The following is a 25,845-nucleotide window of genomic DNA, read 5'->3' on the forward strand; positions in this document are numbered from 1 at the left end:
TCTCATTTTCATTATTACCTTTCCATCCACACTATATTAGAATTATCCTGTACTTGAGTTCTGTTATTTCAGGTCTTTTACTTTCCTTATTCCTGAAAGAGCTTTTGCTATTATCACTTTTTAAATGTATCACACTATTTTTATAAAATACTTTGGACATATGAAGGGAGAAATGGATATTTACTCCCCCTTTTCATGTCAAGATTACTTTGATTTGTTAATGTCACACAAAAAAAGTTGTTTATCCTTCTTATAAATCTGAAAAATAGTCCTAGGTTTTGAAAAGTATGTTTGCTATTACCATAACATCATATTAAAGGAAGTTCTCATCTTCTTTACAACATATACATTTCATTCTTTCTTGCCCTTCTTCTCAACCAAGTCTCTTCTGACTCACTTTCCTCTTTTGTTAAGATGTTTCAAACTCTTAGCATGCAGAGCTTCTTTGTAAGTACCCTTTAATCACTCTTCTTGTAAACTGATTGTAAACACTTGGCTTCAAATATTATTTTTGGTTATCTCCACTATTACCTTTTTTAAAAATGCATCTGAAATCCCCTCTCTATGCCACTCACCTCAGATATGAAAAAAAAAACAACAAAAAAACCCTGCATCTCAAGGAGTTTTCTTTCACACTTCTCTTGTGGAGTATACACATTCATAAATCTGGTCTTTTATCTTTCTCAGTTTATATCAATTCCTTAATCACTTATCTTTCCCCACAGTCCAAATCCCATAGACCTTGCAAATGACTAATATCTGTGTGTGTCTCGTCCTCCTCCTGTTGACTTCTGTGAAAAGCCCTTCACAAAGAATACATTTCCCTGTCTGGTTTCAGTTTGTTTATGGTATCTTGACTGAATAAAATGTTGCTTCTTCCCAAGCCTAGCACAAGTCTCTGGATTCTTTGGTTTGGGTATGAATTTTACCTACTATCACCTGAGTCCTGTCACCATTTCCTTTCACCTTCCCAACAGCCCTGCATGGTAGATGTCAATAACCTTTTCTTACAAATGAGTGTTTTCAGTACACAGAGTCACTCACAAGAGAGGAGACAAGCAGGTCTGAAAGCAATGTCCGAATCGGAACTAGTAGGTTAAAGGAGGGTGAGGGGTTTGCCTAAATTCACTGTTCTGGTGATGTCAAAACTGGTGTTAAACCCAGTTCTATCAGAACCAGCTTTGAGGTATGAGCCTGTAGTGGGATTACCAGGGAGTCAGACTAGGGTGGATAAGAACTTTCTGGAAGACAAGTCAGTTTCAGGTAACCTGAAAACTCTGCTTTGCTAACAGGATCAAAGACTCTCGGAATCTACTGTTGCTGAAATAGCTGAAGTCAAGGAGAAACTAGTGTCTTTGTGGATTGGTTTCATTTTCTCTGAAATGTGAGGTTTTGGCTCAGCGCCAGCATATCTACATATGTTGGTACATGAAAAAAAAAATCTGGTCACACTTTTACCCTTTAAAATTGCAAAAATGTCACCTCTGACTACCTGTCATTGATGGTAAGTAACACTCATTTCAGAAGCACAACTTTTCCCTCAACACAATTTGCCTTCTGTACCTTCTATAGAAGGAAAGTGAAAGTATAACCTAAATAATAACCCTGCAATTACTACAGAAAAAAAATACCAGCTATGCTAAAATGAAACGGGGTATTTTTCACTTGGTATTATTATAGAATATATGTGTAGAATATAAAAATAATGATTTGCACTCATCCAACTTCTTTCATTCTGTGTCTCAAATCCCTGAGTGTAAGTGGTCTCATTAAGTTTACCAAACCAATTTAACTCTAGCATGTTCTTGAACCCTCTCTCCAAATCCAGCGAGGTTTTCCTGTCACAAATACTGAACATTATCATCTGAAATTCTGAATATTCTGTAGATACGTTTGACCTTCTGCAGATAAAATTCATTTACTTAATCATTGAGTTATGTACTAAAATAGACAAAACCACCACCACCAAAAAAAAGAAAGAAAACTGTTACTATGTATATATACTTAAATCTAGACACACATTCACAGACACACATACACAATAACTTTTAAGTATAACCAGATTAATATAAGAACAGAAGAACAAGAACAAATATCTTATGTAGATGTATGGAAACAAAGTGCCCTGGTTTCTAAAACTCCACTCATTAGTTAGCAAATGCCACTCAAATATTAATTGAAGACCCATGATATCCTAGGGACAATGGAGGATACAAAGATAAATTACTGATAGCAAATAAACAAATGCTCAACTAATTCCACTATAGGTGGAATACGGTAAGCTCCGTGAAGACAGGGGCAGTGTACGTATTGTTTGGCTTTGTATCCCCAGAGCCTAATATTGCAAAGTGGTATACAGGGATGCCAATATATGTTTGATAAATCTATAATGAAAGAATAATGCCCTTATGTTTTCTCGAAGTTCAAAGGAAGGAGTGATTAATTCTATCTGGCATGACCCAGGAAATCTTTCTAAAGGACAAAGTGGTCTGAGCTTTATGGGCTAGTGTCCTGGTTAGAACGTAGGTGAGAACAATATGGTAGGAAGAGGCCAATACATAAACACAAAGACAGAGAGGCGGGAAAGTACAAAACAAGTCATCAGGAAGAAGCAAATCATTCCATTGTCAGTCCAGCACAGGAAAAGCACAAGGAAGTTGTAGACAAAGGCGAAAAGTTAAATGGAGGCTAGGCTACTAAAATACAGAACCGCTGTTAAGGGCTCCAGATTTTACTGCTGAAAGAAGCTCAAAATATGTGAATTTAGATTCTTACACCGGCTTTGCTACTTGCCAAGCAGTCATCATTCTTGATCCCAATTCTGAAGCTGTCAAGGGAAGTCTTCAGAAATTCCTGATTATATTACCAGTAGCTCTCTAAGAAAATACTCCAGGCAGAAGGCTGCAAAGCCCAGTGGCCCCAAAAGAGAAGATGAAGACAAGGAAATAGGAGAGATGCTCCTAAAAGTAACTGATGTTGGACACTTTATCCACATTTATCCATTCCAAGTGTGCTCCTAAACACTTGTAATATTTAATGCGGTACTTTGAACACAGATTACTTTAGCTCTAGCCTGCAAAGACCTAACTTAATACACAAGTTTTGAAAGGTGTAAAGGGCCACAAGCCTCTTCAGAGGGCCCTAAATGCACCCCAAAATATGGCCTCTGTCTGATGAGAGACTGACTCTTAAAACAAAATGGCATAGAGTCAGGTTCCTGGAAACACAAAGTTGTTCCATGAATTGACTATAAGCACAAATGACCAAGAACTGTCATGAATAAAGGTATAAAATACTTGCCTTAAGAAACTTACAGTCAAGGTGGAAAAAAAGTTGCTCTTAGGTCTTAGGATGTTTGTATTATTTAATTTTGGTTTCTCGATTGTCTCATAAATTTAGTATTACTATTTCCATCTTAAAATTGAGAAAATTAAGATGAAAAGGTTTTAAATAATTTGCCCAACTCAAACAAGGAGCAGAGCTTGGATCCAAACCCAGATTTATGTAATTCCAGAGTCCATACTTTTTCTTTCATACCATATAGCGTTAGGGCCTAGTTTAGTGTACAGGAAATACTATGTCAGCTAAAAGCAGTATCCTTAGCATTAGACTGTCTAGATTCTAGATCTTGTCTCCACTTTTTGTTAGCTCTGTGACATTTTGTTAGCTTTTTTGTTAGACCTGTTGTTAACTATTTTGTGCCTCATTTTTCTCGATTGTAAAGTGGGGGACTTAGTATTAGAATAACATTCCCTATCTTACAGGGTTGTTGTGAGATTTAAATAAAATAGGAAAGTGCTTAGAGGAATGGCAGGCACACAGAAAATGCTTATTTAAATTAGCTATTACTTGTCAGTGAAACTTCATTACTGCAATGAGTTAGACAATTCAATCCACATCTTGATCTGAATCAACATCCAAAGTCTTCCTTCAACTAAAAAAGAATCTCTAAACAACGCTGTGTAGCAAATTTATTTGAACACAAGGAACATACACATTAGTAAGATGATAGGAAAAGTCATGAGAGCTTCATTGCTTTTTGGAAAGACAACTCTAGTTCTAGTAACTTTCCTGACACTGATGAATTTGACTGATTAGCACTTTTGTTATCTGTTTATTTCCTGCTGGTACAAACATCCAGGTGAGATGACACATTTCTTTAGTTCACAAACTTACCCAAGAATGTGGGAGATCCATATCTGTCCATGAAGACTTAAGTTGTGGTTGGTGAGTACAGTGGGAACAGTTGTTCCAAGTTCCAATTTGGGCAATTTGGAAATCAACACATGTCCAGAGAGGGTTTTCTGGAAAAGGCTGCCAGCTGGTCCACTTCTGAACTTCACCTTCATTGTGGGATAACATTTCTGCCAAATTGCATCCAGGTGAAGTACTGGATCTAGCCAGTGATGCAGAAATAGAATTCAGTCCAGTCTCCGTTTCTCCCCTTGTGCTAACGTTATTAATTTTCTTTCCTTGGGATTTGGCTAATTTCATACAGGAAACCAGTGTTTCATCTTCATCTTCTGAATGACAAAGAAAACTAAGAAGTAGATCTGTCTAATAATTTTGCACATGTAGAAATTATGAGTATTATATTTCCTTTTATATAGTAGAAATAAATGAACACCATAGAATAAGCCAGGAAGTCATTTAATTTCACAAAATAGTTTATAATTGCAATTCTTTGAAGAGTAATCCTTTGTATAGTAAATGACTTGCTTTTTTTTTAAGGTTTTTTTTTTAAAGATTTTATTTATTTATTTATTTATTTATTTATTTATTTATTTGAGAAAGAGACACGAGCATGAGAGTGAGAGAAATGACAAACGGTGGGGGGGGGGGGGCAGAGAAGCCAACTCCCTGCTGAGCAGGGAGCCTGATGGGGGGCTTGATCCCAGGACCCCGGGATCATGACCTGAACAGGAGGCAGACACTTAACTGACTAAGCCATTCAGGAGCCCAATGACTTGTTTTATAAAGACATTTACCCAGAACATTTTGAAACTGTATATAATGATTAAATTCAGTTTAACTACAATGCTTGAAAGCCACGTGAAAATAATATACTGAAAGATATTCGAGAAAAATTACAAATTAAAAAAAATTCCACACATTGTATCAACATAATATGGTGTGCTTATATTATTAAATTCTGTTTTTTATATTATTAAATTCTTAAAAAAATTTTTTGAGGTAATATGTGTGGAGCACATCATAAGGAAGTAAATGAAATATTCCCTTTACATAAAAATAATGAAATCTCAGTGGACATGGGCTGAAATCCTATTGATATATTAGTATTTTTAATACAAATCTATAAAGAGATTTATGTATACAGTGTTTCTCATGGTGAAATATTTTGGAAATGGAAAAACAGATGAGAATACAACAAAAAGAAGGTATATATTTATAGTATATAATTGATTAGTAAGACCTATATTTACATATGGTGAAGGGTCTGATGAAATTTCTGGTAATATACAAAACAGTTCCAGAAAATAGAAATATATGTTACCCATAGTAAATTGTACCATATCATTGAATCTCTTTTAGTTAAAACATTTAACTGGTGTAAGTAAAAGATTATGATTAATAGTATGTAATCGTGCGTAAATAAATGAGCATCCAAGTTGCATGTCATGATATGCCATTTTGCTGTACTCACATCAGAATTGATAAATACTGTTTTCTGTGGCCAAAGAATGAGGATAGTGGATAGTGCTGACCCTTCTTATCTCTTTCTCTCACTGTATCCCTGAGTCTGGTCTTGAAGGGAAGGAGAAATGGGGCATATAAAGCAAAATTCAGTAATAGGGTAAGAATATCTGTTTCACAAATAAATAAATTGGTAATTTAAAAACCCTCAACATTTAATGATCATTTTAAGGCCTTATCAAAATGGCCTTCATTTAATATATGCTAACCCAGTTCCCTTCTCAAAGAACTTTTTGCAGCATTTTGACTTCTTACTTATGGAGATTTATGAATGTAGGTTTCATCTCATTCAGACTGGACACCCTGTCTTTCTTGGTCTGAACCAGTTTCTGTAGTCTCTTTAACGTTCCCACTGATTTGACTGGGTCACCTGATTTTACAGCCTAGCACAAACACAGCTCAAGGTAAAGACAAATTATTCTTCACAAAAGATCAAATATAAAATGTGTCGAGATCATAAATGTGGGAAAATTAATAACGTGACCTTAAAACCTGTAGCCTGAGACAATTTTAAGCAATAACTTGAAAGCAGACCATTTTTTTGGTTTCAAACTTGTAAAATATATTACAACTGGCCAGTCATACTAAAGCAGGGCGTTTTTTACTTTTTCCGTTTTTTTTTTTAACTTCAAAATCCAGCCACATGGATTGAATCTGGAGCTATCTATAAATGAGTTGCTCGTGCTCAGTGTGAAATAGTGGAAAGGAACAAGGTCTTTGCAGGATAACAAAGAAGGAATGAGAGGTTTAAAGTTGCTCCTTTTGAGTGTTGGAACAGATTGAGGGCATGCACACACAAGAAAGCAAAACTCAGATTTTCTTCATTTTTCTGTTTGGAAATTTCTGATAAAACAGAATTACATTTTAAGTATGAAATGTTTTCAAATAATATACTTTTCTTTAAACAGCCTCCTACTTTTTAGGAGATAGACACTGAGCAAAAACAAAACAAAACAGCCAGGGCATTCTGTATTATGCTTCAGTTTGTAAGTGTCACTGGTTTTGTTATAGCAAAAAATATAGATAGAAGAATTAATACTGCGTAATGACTCAAAATTTCTTTGAAAGATACAGAAACACTTCCCACTAGTTTAACATCACAAACTAGTTTGTATTTATGTTGATTTTATTTACTGTATTTAGGATAGCTTACTCTTAACGATTTCAAAATATTTTGGAAACTAATACTTTATGTGCTAAATTTAATACTAATTGGTCAAATGATGGTATTCTGTGCTGTTAACTAGATATGAAGTAATACATAGAGGAACACTTGTTTTTCATACAGAAATCTCTGGACTCAGAAATATTTTTGCCTCTGCTTTTGCCTCATTCTTTCCACTGAACAGCTGATAAATGACATCTAAATAGATACTGCAGTTTCCAAAAGGTGAATGACTTGCTTCCTCATTAATATTTGAATGAGATATATTGATAATAGTGCTTTCCAATCATTTAAGAGAGACTAAGCCCAAAGAAATGTTTGCAAGAAAAGGATCTCTGGCACACAAACATTTCCAATCATTATTTTCAGCACTTACTCTTGGTCTTTAAGAATGACTTTGAGCAACCAGTATAAACTTGATATTCTGTCTCTGCATAATAGCACCTAAGTAGGAAATGTGATGTTTTGTCAGAGCAAGCCATACCTGTTTGCATTAAATAAGTGGGAAAATATTGAAATCATTTTAATCTTTCAGGGAGGCCTATGATGAGATTTTTCTTAGATATGCAAAATATTCCCTCTCTTTCCAAAGGTCATGCTCAGCTCAACACAATTTCTATTGCTATTTATTTTGGTATTATTTTCTCCTGAATTCCTTTTCAGTATTTTCTAAGTTACTCAGTTTTATAGGCCCTGTAACTCAAGAAGAGTCATTTTCTAATCTTTAGGCCCTTCCAGAAATAATAAGGTGACATTGCACGACCATTGAGCATGATGATTTTCTTTGTTGTACTTCTTTTCATATGGCAACCTCCTCCTAATACAGCCAATGCTTAATTGCTCCTCTGAAACACTGGCATCAAAAATGGCTTTCTCCCTCCCCTTGTGAAAATGACTTTCACTTGATATAGGGATAGGTGTTATATACTGAGGTAAATGAGTTTCATATTAATGATTTGCCCCTTGGAGGAATGGAAGCATTTGTATAGAGTCTAAATTCATGCATGTGAGATCTCATAGAGCAGAGGTGTTAAAACAAACTGACCTCTTTTTATTTCATTCAGACTGTATCATAGTCTTTTTAAAGCACAATCTCATTAACTTTTGTATCTTTAATCACTCACGGATCTTTGAGTTAACACAGATCATTTTATTCATTTTTGAATCCCATATGTCTAGGATAGTACATGGCTAGATAATGTTTGCTAAATGTAAATATACTCTTGAGTTCATATATATATTTTATCCACCAAAAGGATTATCTGTAGTAAATTTTCTTACACTGGACTGAATACTCTCTAATGGCAAAGTACTTTCAAAAAAACCGTCTCTTGCTATCAGGTGGTACATACCTGAGGGATGAAAGTTAGAGTAAATATTATGATAAGAGACATAGAATCATTAAGATTATCTGTTAAAAAGAAATCTTTTAGAATATTTTCAAAATTATGTTAGTCACTATAGTCCCCTAATCTGTTACCTGTGTGTTTGTGCTGGATTTGATTAAAACTTATAGTATTGAGCCTTTTAATTTCCAGATATCTTCTAAGAAGACTTGTAAATTGAATTTACCATTCAACCAATCCACAAACTTTTATTTAGCACACCACTGTATGCCAAGCAGTATCACACATCCTGGGTATATGGCATTGAGCAAGTAAAATGAGACCCCTGTTTTCATATACTCTACATTTTAGAGGGAAGTGACCTACCATAAACATATAAACACATATATAAACAAGAAAATGTGACATATGCTATGCTAACAGTTAAAAACATGACTGTGGATGGGGAGGGTTACAAATTTATGTTGGGTGATGGGGAGGGTGTGGCGGTCTCACTAAGGATACTGAAACTGAGGCCTGAATTATAAGAAGGAACAAGATGTGAAGATGTGGAGACAGTTTTGAATTCAGTGGATGGTCAGGTGGGACTTTTCCAGAACTAAGATTTGCATGACAAAGAAGGGCAGCTCAGGTATAGCAGGGGGGAATTCTTGCAGGGATGCGATTTGTGCAAAGATTCTTTTTTTTTTTTAAAGATTTTATTTATTTATTCATGAGAGACACACAAAGAGGCAGAGACAGGCAGAGAGAGAAGCAGGCTCCCTGCAGGGAGCCTGACATGGGATTCCATCCCTGGTCTCCAGGATGACGCCCTGGGCTGAAGACTGCGCTAAACTGCTGAGCCACCCGGGCTGCCCATTGTACAAAGATTCTAAAACTGAACCTCCTGGAAGAATTCTTAGCATATACCAAAGGAAGGGAACGGAGGGGAGAGTGTCTTAGGATGAGCCAGAGACCTGACAAAGGGTCCTCCAGAGGCTTTTCTGGAACAGGCTGAGGAACATGTATTTGTCTTAATCAGGATAGTGACACATTTGGTTTCCATTTTTATTCATCTTCCCCTCTTTACTGAATTTTGATCATCTTTCTTTTCAAGGGATTTTCTCAAAAGCAACCAAATATGCTCTGATCTTATCCATCTTTAATTCACCATATTTTATTTACCACTCTTTCTGCTCCCCGATATGCTTCTCAGAAAAGTTAACCGTGTATGCTTTTTTTTTTAAATTCTTCTAATTTCTCATCCTTTCAACTCCCTTCCATGTACTTGTCAATCAGTTTTTGCCTCTACCATCCCAATTAGATTGCTTTTGTTTCCCAGTGAACCATTCTCAAGCTCCATTATTGCTTGTATGCGGCAATATTGACCATAATGACCTGCAGGAAACACTTTCTTTTCTTGGCTTCTAGTTTTCCTTTCACCTTTTCTGGTTGGTCTTTCACTAACTCGTGTGCTAACAAATCCTTTTCTCTCAAAATTAAATGCTTAAATTCCTTTACAACTAGCTCTGGGCCCTCATCTAATATTACCATCATTTTTTTTCTCACCTACACACACACACACACACACACACACACACACACACACACACACCTCTTAATGCTACTTATATGCTGATGGTTCCCAATTTATTTCTCCAGGGGTTTCTTCAGAGCTTCAGACTCACATATACAACTGTCTCTCTAAAATGACTATAAGCACTATTAAGACTGACCTCTACACCCCCAGACATGATTCTCATCTGGTCGTCTACTCAGTGAGTACCATCTTCATCCACCCTCATGCACATTCCATAAATCAGATTATCACTTTTGCCACTTACCTCTCCTTTGTTTACTTATGTTTTTTTCTGTTACTAAATTTGGGTCTATTCCATTACTGAGTTTGGTCTATTCTTGAATAGGTCATTTAAGTGAGTCTTGAATCTTTTTCACCCTAGTTTAATCTCTCATTGAAACTACTGCCAAGTCTGTAACTGGTTTCCTTTTAACTTTTGCCTTTCTTCAGTTGATTCATAATATAATGTTGGAGTTCTCTGCGAAGATGTAAATCTGATGATATTACTACCTTGTTTAAATTACTGCAAAACTTCCCAGTGTTTTTTTTTTTTAAGATTTTATTTATTTATTCATGAGAGACAGAGAGAGAGACAGACAGAGGCAGAGACACAAGCAGAGGAAGAAGCAGGCTCCCTGCAACGGAGCCCGATGCAGGACTTGATCCCCAGATCTGGGATCATGCCCTGAGCTGAAGGCAGACCCTTAACCTCTGAGCTACTCAGGTGTCCCCTCAGTATTCTTGAAATCAAATCCAAAATATTTGACTGGGTCTATAAGACCTATGTCCACGTGTCCAGGCTCCCTTCATACTCACAAGGTAAAGACGTTTAGATTCCTAAATTCCAGTGCTCTTTTTTTCTCAGTATTCTTATGTATGCTGCTCTCTCTGCCTGGGGAGCTTATTCTCATTTTTCTGACCTGGTTAATTCCTACTCACCCCTGGAGTTTCACCCTAAATTTCATTTTTTCAGAAAGATCTTTCCTGACTCCCAAGTCCAAATTAGGTCCCTATCCTTTTACCTTCATGGCTTTCCCCACAATTTCAGATTTATGTTTTTTTGTCAGCATTGGAAGGCAGAAACCCCATAACCTTCCATATAGGTGCCATGCAGTATTCTTAGTACTATAACATTGTTGATAGTTGGTACTCTGTATGAATTAGTTGAAGTAATAATATGAAGTGAATGAAAGAATGGATGAGGATTTGATTTGGTAAAATCTATTTCTTTAAAAGGTAATGATGCTGAAGAAACTGTTCCACATCACTTGCCATCAGGGAAATACAAATCAAAACCACAATAAAATACGACCTCACACCTGTGAGAATAAAATTAACAAGACAGGAAACAACAAATGTTGGAGAGGATGTGGAGGAAGGGGAATCCTCTTGCACTGTTTCTGGGAATGTGAACTGGTGCAGCAATTCTGGAAAACAGTGTGGAGGTTCCTCAAGAAGTTAAAAATAGACCTGCCCTATGACCCAGCAATTGTACTGCTTTGCTTCAACGTGGATGGAACTGGAGGGTATTATGCTGAGTGAAGTAAGTCAATCAGAGAAGGACAATCATCATATGGTTTCACTCATATGTAGAATATAAGAAATAGTGAAAGGGACTATAAGGGAAAGGAGGGAAACTGAGTAGGGAAAATTAGCGAGGGTGACAAACTATGAGATACTCCTAATTCTGGGAAACAAACAAAGGGTTGTGAAAGGGAAGGTGGGTGGGGGGATGGGGTAACCAGGTTACCGGCACTGAGGGGGAACTTGATAGGATGAGCACGGGGTGTTATACTATATGTTGGCAAATTGAATTTAAATTAAAAAAAAAAAAGTAATGATGCAAAAAACAGAATTAGGGATTGAGAATGAGAGGAGATAAAAGTATTGCATTTAGTTTACTTATAATTTTCCTCTAACAAAATGGCAATTATATGTGAATATAAGTTAAAATATTTTTCATAAATGTATTTTACTATGTATATACTCTATCTTTCATATATAAATGTGCATATCCTTTAGGTCATTTTACTCACATTCCTTAAATAATGTAAAAATTTTATTAGAAGTGTTAGATTAAATACACCTCACTTTCTGACACTTTGCTTGACTATTAGGATGACAGAATAATTTTTAGAAATAGCATCAATGAATTATTGAACTGGATTAATCTTACAACCATATATTATGAGCTGGGATGGAACTTATTGGACATCTAGTCTACCAGCCTATTTAAAAAATGAGAAAAACCAGAGAAGCTAAGTGGCTTATCCAGAGAAAGATAATTCATTAATAATAGAGCTAGGATGAGAATCAAGTATTCCGACTTTTAATCCAATGTCCTTTCTCACAAGATTTTTAGAAGCCAGCATAATTACTAGTTATCTAAGATTGACAGCTAAATTAAGAGCAACTAAATCCACAGTTTTGTTTAATAAGTTAAATATGGTTCTCAAATAGAGGATAAGTATCAAGTAGACACTCTAAGAATTATATTCCAATTCTCTTTTACATATAAATATATTCTTTTATTTTTCTTATTTATATGTTATATATTTATGTGCAGAGGTAAATACATGAATATGTATGTATATTAAACACCTCATAAACACACACACACACACATATCTTCTTTCTTATATTTGTTTCACTACAAGGGAACTTAAATTTTTTTTCAGTAGTATCTCTTCTGTTCACACAGGATAATTTAGGCTTATAGATACTAACTAAATCCAGGTCACCTAACTGTCTGAATTGTGTTCCCTTTATCCTTCTAATGAAAAGCTAGTTGGAAAGTAACATGATAGACTTTGTTCTTTTCTTGTTCTTCTGACTTAGAAAACTGTTCCTCTCTCGTGACCTCTTTAACAAGTATTCAAATGAAAAAGCCTGATCACTGATGTCTATTTCACATAATTTCCTCAACAGGGGAAATAGAAATCTTTTAAAATTAATATCTTGTTTTATTTTAAAGAAAGGCTGTAATGAACTCCCTGAAATTAAATCTCAGTTTCATGTATTTTGCATTGACAATTTTTTGAGGTTCTGAGTCCTCTGACCCTTCACTTAGTTACTAAAGATCTACCAATTTTAGGGCTTTACAAATACATTTTGTTTTTAATGCTCTCAATACACTATATTAAGTGAAAAATCAGTATGTAACTTTGTATAAAAAGTACAAACACCACTCTAAGTGGCTTTTTCCTCCTCTTTAAATACTCTGCATTTTCCAAGTTTTCTACAATGAAGATATATTACTCCCATAATTAGGAAAAATTCTATAATTTAAAAATATGTTTAGAATATAGGTTTTTGTAATTAAATCTATTTCTGCCGAGCAACACATAAATATCCTGTTTTTCTACTATGAATCTCTTCCTAGTCACTTGAAAAGAAAGATACCTAAGGACTAGATAAAAATGAGGAAAGTTATTTCCATGGTAAAAACAAAAATAATTAGCTTTAAGTGCTGAGATTATTAAAACCCCAAAGCTGTGTATCCATTCTCTTCTATATAAAAGGGAGTACTCTTTACTTATGACTTAAAACACACTAAAAAGATAATCTATAAGGTCATGATGATCAATTTGCATTTAATAACTCAATGGACAGTAATAAAACCAAAAGAATTATGAACTAGAATCAGTCATTGCAATCATGTGAAAACAAACAAGTCTCATTTAAGAGAATGATTTTACTACTTTCTTGGAACTACAACTAACTAAAAAGACAATTTGAAAATAATTCATTTATACAAATGAAATATTGATTGAAAAATAATTGGTGGAAAAATTGCCATGTTGATCTTAAGTATTCTTATATAATTGTGATTTTAAAACGTATTATTTTTTTCAGTAATAGAAATTAAAATTAACACTGGGCCAATACTTAAAACAAGGTTAGGCATAATTTTTCAAAAGGCCCTGAATGAATAGGCACTTGAATGAATGAATTAATGAAATAGAATATATTCTCCTAGAAGACAAAATATTTATTCAATCAACACACATTTACTGAGTACCTAATCTGTGAGAGACACAAAGGAGAGTAAGATATTTTGTGTGGTTTTTTTTTTGTGTGTGTGTGTGTGCTTTGTGATGCTCATTGCTTAGTATAAATGATTTAAAAAACAAAACAGTAGTCTGTTCCTGTGCTTGTTTGTTCCACTAAAAGACCACTAAAAGAATGAGTTTTTTGGGATTCCAGAGTTATTTTTGCACATCTCAAGCTTGGTCTCTAATATCCTTAATAAATATATGTGAATTGAACAGTTAGTAAAAAAAAAAAAAAAATACATCTAGAGAGGGGCACCTGGGTGGCTCAGTCGGTTAAGCGGTTAAGCATCTGCCTTTGGCAGGGGTCATGATTTCAGGATCCTGGGATCCAGCCAGTCATTCGGCTCAGCGGGGAGCCTATTTCTCCCTCTGCCCCTCCCTCTTCCTGCTCTCTCTCTCTCTCAAAATAAATAGATAAAATCTCTAAAAAAATACATCTGAAGGAAAAGGTTAATGTGTGTCATGTGAGAAGTACAAATAAAATGTGATGGTTATTCGCAGGAGAGAAAGATTGCATAGGTAATGTGGGGAAGGGAAATGCACTTGCCTAGAGGATTAAGAGGCATTTGAACAGTGTAATTTAGCATGTCTAACAAAGCCTTTTATGTAACAGTCTTATCTCACTGTATAAATACAAATCACCTATTCAAGTTCTAATACAGGTTTCTGGCTCCTTCTGCCTCCTCTCAAGCAGATTTTGGTGCTCACAGTTCTGGTCTTGGAATAATGTGCCACATCAGCTCTATTTTCCCTGGCACAAGGAAGTTACAACTCCATAGTAATCTTTCCCCACTTTTGTATGAGTTGCCAAGACTGCTCGTTGCTCATTACCCATAATTTAGGGTCAGACTTTTGGTATGGAGATGCTGCAAAACCAGCTCGGAGCGGCCTGGATTACACGAATCTGAGTTTACTTGCCGCGCAATATCCTCTGCTCTGAAATTTGGAAGAAATTTCTAGAATTGTTCCTATGAATATTTTTCTTTTTGGGTACATCCTCTGGCTAATCCAAAAATGTGTGTGGTAGGAAATTTAAGTGCTCATATACAAATTAATATTTTTATTAAGCATCTGCTAAATTCCTAACAGACAATGACTTACGGGTATAGAAAATTACTGAGAAAAAAATACAATCCTTGTATCTAGGACTTATAGTTAATCTACACAATAAATAAACAAAAAATGACCTGTTTGATAGAACCAGCTCTGGGCTATAGATACATGGCTCCTTTTCAGTGTTCTGCTTTGTGACTAGCCATGTGAACTTCAGCGAGCCACCTTACTTCTCTGTGCTTCTATAAAATGAGCTGGATCACAAGAATTCATTGTTCCTCTAACAAGTTTAAGAACATTAAACTAGATAAGTATCTCCTTTAATTACTTTACGTCCAACTCTTGGACCTCAGAAGAATATCAAGGAGAAAGTGAGAATGAGCAACTATTGATCGTAGATTATTAGAGCTTAAATAAGTCTTTGTATTCATCTAGTCCAATACTTTACCTTCAAAAAGAGGAAACTAAGGCACAGAAATGTGAATTTAGTAACCTAAGAGCAGAGTGATAGCTCTAGGTCTCTTGATAGTTTGCTTGATTCTGTTTCTAAGTTACTTCTTAGTCCTCACAAATGCATAGCTTTATTTTCATCTGGGAAGTCCTTTTTGTATTCATCAGGATTCAGTTGTTGTTTTTATTCCTATAGCTCTTTGATATTTAACTAGTTATTAAAAACTTAGAAAGCATGGGACCAGCAAGGCAGAGTACAGTAGTGTTTCAGGAAATAGAAGTAATATTTAAATAGTACCTTTTCATCACCTCTTCCTACCTAGATAGCTATCATCCCTTAGGCAAAAAGCTACTGTTGAGAAGAAAACTATTATAGAAATTTAGATGTTAACATGTTAATTATCTTTGGGAAGAGAGTGCTGCGAGAGGAGATATGTGAAATGATCAATTCATACCTACATAAAGAAACATGATTTATTGGAGGTAGTTATTTGCCAAAGAATCTGAAAAGTTATATTACATTTTAGGAAAGAATAATCACATAAATCTGTATAATTTAGCTAGTAGTGTTCCCAAAAGCAAGTCTGAAAAAAATAGTTGTAAAGAGAACTTACAGTTGATTTAGGTCTATAAACTACAAGATGAGCTGATGTACATGAGTGTTCTTGAAGTTTTCTGTACCTTTTATTTATTTATTTTTGTACCTTTTAAAATATGTCCTTTCCCTGAACTTCTGTTTAGAAATGGCCCAACAAGGAAAGGAAGATAGTTAATGTGATCTGAGGATTTTAATATTGTAAGACAGAGTTGGCACATGAGGATGGATACAATTTTTAACACTATACAGCTTTCCTTATCTCAGGAGAAATTGCTAAATTTGGGGGAACATTTTTACATTAAAAACTCACTCTTCTTTAAAGGTACTGCTTTTTGCTTAAGTCAGAAAATTTCTCAATAAGGATGAGTCTTCTATATTCTCTAAAAACACTTCCATGTGGCAAATATAATAAAGACTATAGAAAATAATGCTCATTGGATTAAAATTATTCGGAAACAGAAAAACTAGTTAAATAGTCATATTCAGGGAGAAGTTTCCTACCCCTTCATTGGCAGTAGGTTTTACATGTCTTTGATAGTGAGGTGGACTCTAGCACTTAAAGGTTACCCTCTATAGTATTAGAAAAAGAAAAGAAGATTGATTTAACATTCTTTAAAAAAGAAAAAGTAAATAAAACTGCACATGGGTGCCAAAATAATAGAGAAAGGATCCATTTTCTCAACTATAAAAATCATCAAGTTATCAAAGTACAGTGATTACTATTTCAATCAAATACATATATATAAAGATGAATATGTGTGTGCATGTATGTACATATAGTATATATACATTATATATGTAGTGGATTCACTCCCCATCCCTTACTTACTCCAGTCCCAACACAAGATCCAAAACTTGAAATTGGTAGAAAGAAAATTAGGATCAAGAAAGTGATTTATAAAGGAGTCTATACCTTATTCCCTTTATGCCCTTCACTATTAGGTACATAATAGGCATCCTTTTTGAAACTGATAGACTTTAAACTCAAACCAAATATACATTTGGAGTTAGGTAATATCTGGAATCATAGCACAAGATATTTTTGTATTATATTTAGTACTTGTCAATGTAAGCTCCTCACTGTTGACATCTACTTGAAAAATCCATGTACCTTGGTATTAAGCAAAGGGCATTGGATGGAGTTAACAACAGAATAGAAGGGAGTTTCAAATTTTCTTCTGAAATAGTACAATGAGATTGAAAAGAGTTTCGGAAGAGGACACAAATGTTCATTGAACATCTTCTGGGAGTAATATACATATGCTGTTTCATTTAATATTTATAACAATCTTAGGAAATTTTTCTCATCATCATTTCACATATAAGGAAACTGAGACTCTAACAGGTCTAAAGTGAAAAGTTGTAACTCATATAAAGGTGAAGCAAGTTTGGTTACTATAAAGTCCAAAGCCAAGCAGAAGTCCCACAAATTCTAGTCAAGCACCAGGAGGCAAGAAGTAGAAATCAACAGAAAAGTTGAAATGACTGAAGCTAGAACTGAGCAGCAAGATTTTATTTTGCCATTGGGTATAGCACGCAAATGTGTAAAGGAGTAGGCCCATGTTTTCACGTGTGTGTTATATTTTAAAGATGTCCACCAGTAACTGTTTCTTGGCACAATGTAAGTTACCAGAATGTGTTTACAAGCCATTTTTTGAATTGCATAATTCTCTTAGAAATGAGAAAAATGATAAGGAATACTCAAATAATTCCTTTCAACCTTTAAAATGATCAAAATGGAAAAATACTCATATGTATATTTTTAAAGTAAGAGGTTGGCTAAAGAATATAGTTCATTTTATACACCTGGGTGGCTCAGCACCTGAGCGTCTTCCTTTGGCTTGGGGCATGATCCTAGGTCCTGGGATCGAGACCCACATTGGGCTCCCTACTGGGAGTCTGCTTATCCCTCTGCCTACATCCCTGCCTCTCTCTGAGTCTCTCATGAATAAATAAATAAAATCTTTAAGAAAAAAAAGACTATAGTTCATTCATAAAATTTATTTGCTAGAACCAGGCATTTATTTTTCTGTGTATAAACTAAAAGTTGAGATGGGGACTGCTTACCCTCTTTTCCTTGATTTAAAAGGGGAAGGATGGATGGATAGATAGATAGATGATAGATGATAGATGATAGATAGATAGATAGATAGATAGATAGATAGATAGATAATAGATAGATAATGACTTCGGATACTAATTAAGAAAATCTATTCTGATTTTAATTTCATTTCACCAGAAACAAAGGTGTGGATTTCATACCAACATTCAGTGTTCCTTAACACCAACTAAAGCCACTCTGTAAAATCTTCTATTAAAAAGAGAGGCTATATTTTTCTTCTAGCTAACAAATAGAGCTCTACACTCTTCCTATCTGTAAAATGAGTTATAATAGTACTCTTGAGATATAGGAAAACTCCTCCATCTATAATGTCATAATATTATTAGGTAGTTTTGGTCATTTTAAAATATGTTCATAAATTGTTTTATACTGCTCTCTTCAAAAGGTGGGTCATACTAAGCTCTCCTTAGAATGAGCTAGATGTAATAACTCATTATATAACAAATAGAATAAGGTAGAAATGATGGCATATGACTTCTGAGACTGTCTTAAAAGGCATCATGGTTTCCTTCTTACTCTATGCCTTGGACCGCTCGTTCTGGGGGAAGCCAAATGCCACACTATGATACACTCAAGCAGCCATATGGAAAGGCCAACAAGATGAGGTACTGATTCCTCCAAACAGCCACCAGCAAAGAGCAGAAACCCCTGCCGGATAGTAGGAAGAGGGAATTTGAAAACAGATAACTAATACAGTAGCAAAGTTATATAAATGGATAAGAAAGTACTTGAAGATAAGAATGATGCACACTATAATTTGTTCATTTTTATATTCCATCATAAAAACTAACTACTTCTCAGTTGACACTTGCAAGTACTATTTAAACAATCTGTCATCTTGGCCTGTTTTTTTTTTTTTTTTCCTGCCTTACAGTTTGTTCACACCTCTGTTTAGAACCACCTCAAACTGTCTAATGAAACCTAATGAGGGGACCCCCCTCTCCCATCATTAACAGATCACAACATAACCCTGCAGGACTCTCCCCCATCACCTAGTGTCAGGAGACCTTAGTGCAGCTCACCAAAAAGCAGTCCCACTTTGATCTGATGTGAATGTTTTTCCCAACAAAGGTGAGCTGCATTAGATACAGTGTTAAGTCTGTATGTTGCCAATGGGCTGTATGTAGCCAAGAAGTTCTTTTTTGTTATTAATCCAATTTTCACATTAAGGACTAAATGACTGACTCTCAACTCTAGATACTGCTTACGCTGGAGGAGACTAGTCTAGATTGCACAGTCAGGGCTAGATTGAGACACTAACTCTGTGGGCAAGATGTGGTTTAATATCTTAGAGCAATTCGGGCTCGACACTGGCAAACGTGGCAGTTACACGAATAAAGTGTATCTCTGAGGAAAACGTTCAGCTTTGAGGAACAGAAAACCCTACCATAGTGGCTTAAACATGTGGGGCTTATGATTCCTCACAGCAAGAAGTCCAAATATAGGCAGTCCAGTGCTGATGCGGTGACCCAAGAATGTCTCTGATGAATCAGGCTCCATGCCTTTGCCTGCTCCAGCATTCTTAAGATGTGCTTTTTGTCCTATGATGGAAGGACAGCTGCTAATTCAGCAGATACCATGTCCCAGCTTCCAGCAGGGAGAGAACAAAGGACAAAACTTGCTCCTTGCAAGGCCTTGCTAACCCTCCTCCCCCTTGCCCCACCAAAAAGAAAACCCTCTTCAGGCATTTCTCACTACAATTCACTGGTCGGAACTGGATCCCACAACCACCCTAACTACAGGGGAGGCTGAGAATTCAAATATGTAAGCTTTGCAGTCTCCACAGAAAAGGACATCAAAAAAGAAATTGGTTGAAATGGGGGTAAGGCCATCTAACCCTTAGAAGGGAACCTAACCCACGCTTACACACACACACACACACACACACACACACACACACATATTTTAAAAAATTAATTCACTCAGCAACACTTTTTCCACTGAAGGAAGAGAAGGTTTTGGCGCAGTCCTGGGTGGGGGTGCTTGACAGTGCTTAATATCACCAGCACTGAAAGTAATAAATGTTATCCCTCTTTTCTATCATGAATATGAATGACGCTCTGAAGGCTGAAAGCAACCTAAGAATTTACGTGAGAAATGAGGCATGAAACATTTTTGAAAATATATTAGCCCAAAGTCTGTATTACTGCATATTTTATACCCTTTTCAATATGCTACAAAAGGTCTGAGCCATCAACTGAATGCTGCCAGAAAAGAACAAATAAGAACAAGGATACAAAAATAAATGCTGGAGTCAAGTTACCCCAAGATGTTCTTTATGGTCGGTATAATGATCACAGTACCAGGCAGTTGGCTTTGCTTCAAGCTCTCCCCCATCGGCAATTGTCCTGCAAGGTGGGTTCTCCAGCAGGTTTCTTCCAGGACAAGTAGTCAGAAATATTCATGGCACTAAGCCGGTATTGGAGAGAGAATCCCATAAACACTTCCCACCCCTACCCCCTGCTATGTGGTTCCTTGCATTTTTTTCTATGCCTGAGATCTTTCCTCTTATTTTGAAAACATGAAGGAAACATATCTAGTTGAGAATTTCCTGATTGGTAATTCAGTTAATGTTTACATTTTGTATTATGAATGTTTTTATCACCCAAAATATATTTTGCAGACACAGTCCTGTGATACTTATAATTATGAATATATTTTACTTCCTATGAACTTTATCCCATGTTAATGATATTCAGTAGAATAGCCAGCCATATGAAAATATTTACCCTGTTGAGATATTATTCATCATTTTAATCCTTTCTACTTTTACATGATTTTAAAAAGTTCTACAATGAATATCAATCATTCTCACAATATGAAATAAAAACTAACTTTTCTGTGAGGCTACTGTCTTCCCAGACCAGACCAGATATGAGTCAAGTTTGGGCTTGTAAAACAGAATTACATGGAGCACCATATCTGTAGACAGTGCCCATCAACTGTCTGGATGCCATAGTCTCATAGTTTTTGTACTTAGCATCATCAGTTCACTCATAAATAGGGAGAGGGAGAGAGAGAATCCTAAGCAGCAAGGAGTCCATGGGCGGCTCCATCTCATGACCCTGAGGTCATGCCTGAGCCAAAATCAAGAGTCGGGTGCTTAACTGACTTAGCCACCCTGGTGCCCCCTAGTCCCCTCATTGTCATACATACAGTTCCCACACCACAACTGGAGAAACATGGCTCTGTTAAGTCATTTGCTCCCATGATGAGAGGTGCACTCTATGCCAAAGTCCATTCTTACAGATACCACCCATAAGCCAGTCTGCCCCTTCACACCAGACAGTGGTTCCCTCTCTGCCTCATCTTTCAAAGGGTAAAGTCCTTTTACTTTTCCTCAGTCACAAGGAGTTAACAGATTAATAATTTGCATGACACTTCTTAATAATATTTCATTACACAATTCTGTCATACAGAAAAAGTGTTTCCTAAGTAGTTAAGTTCAATTGAATGCCCATCGTGTATAAGAGAGACATTAAAGATAGATAAGACCAACCTGCACTCCCAAATGAAGATTTCTAGATTCGATATCTCCTGCTTGTCTGTCACTGTTTATGAATTCCCCAAACTGATCTTCAATGATAAACTACATAGTACAAGTGAATGGTTACTATTCTAGAAGGATCATTTCTTAGCCAATGAAAATGCCAGAAAGATTGGCATAGTAAAGATTTACCTTTAACCCTTTTCTTCTAAGAAGTTTAACATCTCAGATATGGTTCTATTTTTCTCCTTAAAACCTAAAGAAGGACTTCTTTTGGCATAGCACATGTCTGGGGAGCTCTTACTGTAAATCGGCCGTCATTTTTTCCCCTGGCTATCAGACAATGTTTCACTTACATGCTATATCTGAGGCCTCATCTAAATTTAGGAGAATGAGACTGCATATTTCAGAAATAATTGGCCAGCTGTGCTCGTGAAAGTGTCATCAAGCCCTTGCAAAGAGTAAAAGGAGGAGGAATGGGAGGGAGAAGAGAAGAGAGGAGCCTCAGGGACAGTGGCAGTTGAATTTTTTTAAAGCATCTCCTGAATGCCAGCCATGAAACTAAGTGCTTTAATAAAGTATCTCACTTAATCTCTCATGCCAGCCATGAGATAAAGGTTCTTATAGACCAATTTTTCAGATCTTGAAAACTGAGGTAGAGAGAGAGATTATGTAAATTACCCCAAATCATGGAGGTACTAAGGGCCAAACTAAGATTTAGAGCTCTTTCCAGAGCTCTCCACCATGCACTGCAGGAGAACTCACTGGTTGAAGGCACTCACACCATGTGCTCAGCTCCCTCAGGAGTGCACTACTATTGCTCTGGCGGCCTCAGAACAGCCAGCAGAAACTGTGGCTGATCACAAGTTATGGTCCACTGTCTAATCCATTGGAAGGCCTCTGACAGCCTCAGAAATCAGGCTGGATTTAGGAATGTGACCTGCCTTTTCTCACCAAATAGCCCCTCATGGTTCAGATGCTGTGTTCTGTCTTCCTGTTGATCAGGCTACTGCCCCAAGGAAGGCCAGTTCTAAATTTTCTAATAAAACTATCAGAATGATTAAAGAGAATCCCATGGCTGTCAGAAAAATATCAAAAATTAGTATGATGCTTGAGTTGGCCCTATTGACTCATATACTATTTTTCATTACAGGGTGAATAGCAACTATTTGGCTGTTAATTAATGTTATGTTATTATTATTAGGGAGGCCCAAGGTTCAGACATTCTTAATTACCTGAACTCCTGGGCTAATTAATGCAATTTATAATAGTATATGTTTTTATATCAAATGTAAAAACACGAGGGGCGTGCCCCTCATTGAAGGTTGTCAGATAGTTCTAAGCACTTAACATAGGTCTTGTCAGAGAAAATCCCAGGACATTAATTTAACAGGCTCAGAGTTACTTATCAAAAGGCTGTAGAACATAATGTTTTACATAATCAAAATGGTTTATTAATTCAAGTCATCATTTGATTTTTTCACTTATATTCCAATTCACAGAGATGTAAGCATATCAATTACAAAACAACCTACAATATCTAAATGCAAAATAGCTACAAGACTAAGTATTGTACACTACATCTAGAATATTACAGAGCTCAATAAAAAGATGATTTTCACAAAACACTACGCCAAAGTGTTGAGTATTCACATTACCTGACAGGAAATGCCTTGTGTTTTTTTTTCCTTGAAAAGTATGTATGTTATTACTCAAAAGAAAATCATCTTCATTTAGATCTATGAAAAGAGATTAACGTCATATGTAGATTATCAGAAATTACAGGATTTAAGAGTTAAAGTGCCATTTAATACTCATTATTTTCATTAATCTATTAAAAAGTACTGTATTGCCTAGATAACAAATCTTTACTTTCTTAAAGATATGTTATTCTCACAAGAAACAGATCAAAATAAAATATAAATTTAATGAAATAAAAATGAAGAATGCCACTGGCCAGCTGAGTATCTGAGCAAGGCATGGAACCTCTCTGGGACTCAGTTTCCCCTCTCAGTAATGAAAGAGTAGCATACTAGCTACAAAAGCCATGTCTAACTCCCAAACGCTATGATTCCATGATGTTATCACCTCACCTGATTCTGTAAAACTAAGCTCTCCCCCCTGGACATTTTGAGCTTCATTGGCTTATGTCTTCTCAACATGGATTATTTAGGTTGAAATTGTTCTAGGCGTGCTTTAGTAAAAGGCTTGGAATATGGCATCCATTTGCTTGCAGCTACATGAAATCTTTCAAAAAGTAGTAGCATTTCCCTTGCAGTCACTGGAAAAGGGTTTCCATTTATGTAAATCTGAAATGTACATGTGCTAAAAGAGGACAGAATTTTAAGGTTCACTTAATCTAAGCCCTTTAGTTTACAGATGAGGCTACTGAGCCTGCAGATATCACTGGGCCACCAAGCCTGAAGGCTTTACTTGTAATCACTACTTTAGTTTCCTGCTATTCGTCAGTCTCAGATTCTACAGGGGGTGAGGTGTGAGGGGTTGTGGGCAAGGCCTACTCTCCATGCACAGTGAAATACAGAGGGGAGGTTTCCTGCAAATCTCTATTTTAGCAATAGTGAAAAGATATTTTAAATTCACAGCTCAGTCTTAGAGTTATTTATATCATTAACAATATTTAAAATCAGAGTAATCACACAAGATTCCGGAAAATACTTAAATTTTAAAATAAGCTAGTTTTGTGATCTGACTCTTTGCAACTAGATCTTGCATTACAGGGTCAGGATGCAAGAAGCAGTTTGTACAACCATTTTTGTTTGTTTAAGTTTTTGTATTTAGGAGAAAGATTCTCATCTCTGTTCCTTCATTCCTCATTTCTTCCCTTTTTTGATTCCTTTACCATGAAATTTGGAGAACACCCTTTGGGTAGAGGAAAAGAACAGTAAAGTGGTCACCTGTGCTCTAGAATCTGGAAGCAGCTGAGCATATGCACCATGCTTTACATCACTTAAATAGCAATGCAAATTATAAAATGAGTGATTCGAATGCTACTATGGGGAGAGAGCACTATGACTCAGGCTGCTCCTGGGAGAGGTATGACTGCAGAGGAAGCTAGAAGAGTGGATATAGTTTGGTAAGGGAGAAGAAAAGGAAAAATAAAAATACAGCGGCAATGTGACAAACACTAGCCTACTGTGTGGAATAAGTGGAATACATTTAATGAAGTGTAGAGATTGATATTGGTCAAATGACAATTCTGAAGATAGCGTTGGGGGACGTAGGGCTGGAAGGGTGAATAAAGTGAAATTTTAAGGGCACATGAGTACGAGGTAGAGGAATTTGGACATAACCTACTAGACTAGTGTTGCAAATATAAATATATCTGCAGGATAAAAGCAACTTAACTAAATGCAGTCAAATAAGCAACTTAACTAAATGAGGTGATTTTGTCAGGGAGGTAATAGAAGATTTGTGGTGAGTGATGGGTCACCATTGCTAAAAGGGCAGTCATTGCTCTCAGCTTTTCCCAACCAAAATCACCTCAGACTTTGAGCCCAGGATTGTTGGTTTCCCTCATCGTTTTCAGGAAACTATGAATATATTGATATTAATGTAAAATTTCCTGATTTTTAAAGTATCTTATAGTCCAAGGAAGCTTTTTCTCAGAATAAATTAGGTTACAGAGCTACCAGTATGTGGCCTCTGCTGTAGAAAATGGAGGACCTTCCAGAGTCTTGGACTAAGGAAGAGACATCAAAAAAATGGTATTTTATGGAGAGTAGCTGATTATTTTGTGGTCTTATACATTTTTACTTATTTGTAATCTTCTAAATATTGTCCGATGAGAGATTATTTGTAAAAACAGAAGCAATTAGGTCCTAAGTAGCAACAGAGTTGCAATAGTTGAATTAGGCAATATGCAGTTGTGCTTTCCATAGATGGCCACAGAAATCTCTCTCACACCACATGTTCTGAAATGTGAACTTGGCACGCCTCCATCCAGAAATAGAGTTCAATTCTCCTCTTATTGAACTGAGCTGATCTTAGTAACTCACTTGTCACAGGACAATGAAGTGGAAATGATGCTTTGTGACCCCCAACACTAGGTCAGAAGAAGCCTTACAGTTTCTGTCTTGATCATTTGGGATGCTTGCTCTCCAGACACTTCCCCCCACGATATGCGAAGCTCCCTCTCGTGTTTCTTTCTCTTGCAACCCAGCCCTTGGCATAGGAGGGAGCTCACATCACTTGGAGAGGGCACATACTGGTCTCCAGTTGAAAGTCTCCACTGAGCCCAGCCTGCAAGTTATCCCAGAACAGGTGCCAAATACCTAC

The 25,845-nt window shown here is 36.1% G+C and overlaps 1 protein-coding gene and 1 long non-coding RNA gene across 21 annotated transcripts in view; one reads left to right on the forward strand and one right to left on the reverse strand.

The window, feature by feature from the left end:
• LOC102154431 overlaps positions 1-25,845 on the forward strand; it is a 355,562-nt gene that overhangs the window by 184,024 nt on the left and 145,693 nt on the right. The window contains exons 1-3 of one of the 14 annotated variants that reach the window (XR_005382137.1): positions 6,999-7,105; positions 9,868-9,983; positions 11,021-11,160. The exons of 12 other annotated variants lie outside the window; for them this stretch is intronic. This is a non-coding gene — a long non-coding RNA (uncharacterized LOC102154431). Of the gene's footprint in view, positions 1-6,998; positions 7,106-9,867; positions 9,984-11,020; positions 11,161-25,845 lie in introns of those variants that run through there. One more of the 14 variants, XR_005382126.1, reaches the window with a different exon arrangement.
• SAMSN1 (SAM domain, SH3 domain and nuclear localization signals 1) overlaps positions 1-25,845 on the reverse strand; it is a 269,753-nt gene that overhangs the window by 75,086 nt on the left and 168,822 nt on the right. For 5 of the 7 annotated variants that reach the window (XM_038581230.1, XM_038581233.1, XM_038581235.1 and 2 more), the window contains 2 exons: positions 23,208-23,288; positions 4,177-4,523 (listed from right to left, as the gene is read on the reverse strand). In XM_038581230.1, the coding sequence (XP_038437158.1) occupies positions 4,177-4,523; positions 23,208-23,288 (428 nt within the window). Of the gene's footprint in view, positions 1-4,176; positions 4,524-5,665; positions 5,743-23,207; positions 23,289-25,845 lie in introns of those variants that run through there. The other 2 variants (XM_038581236.1, XM_038581234.1) reach the window with 2 other exon arrangements.

The sequence above is a fragment of the Canis lupus genome, chromosome 31 (genome assembly GCF_011100685.1).
Source record: "Canis lupus familiaris isolate Mischka breed German Shepherd chromosome 31, alternate assembly UU_Cfam_GSD_1.0, whole genome shotgun sequence".
Classification (NCBI taxonomy): Eukaryota; Metazoa; Chordata; class Mammalia; order Carnivora; family Canidae; genus Canis; species Canis lupus.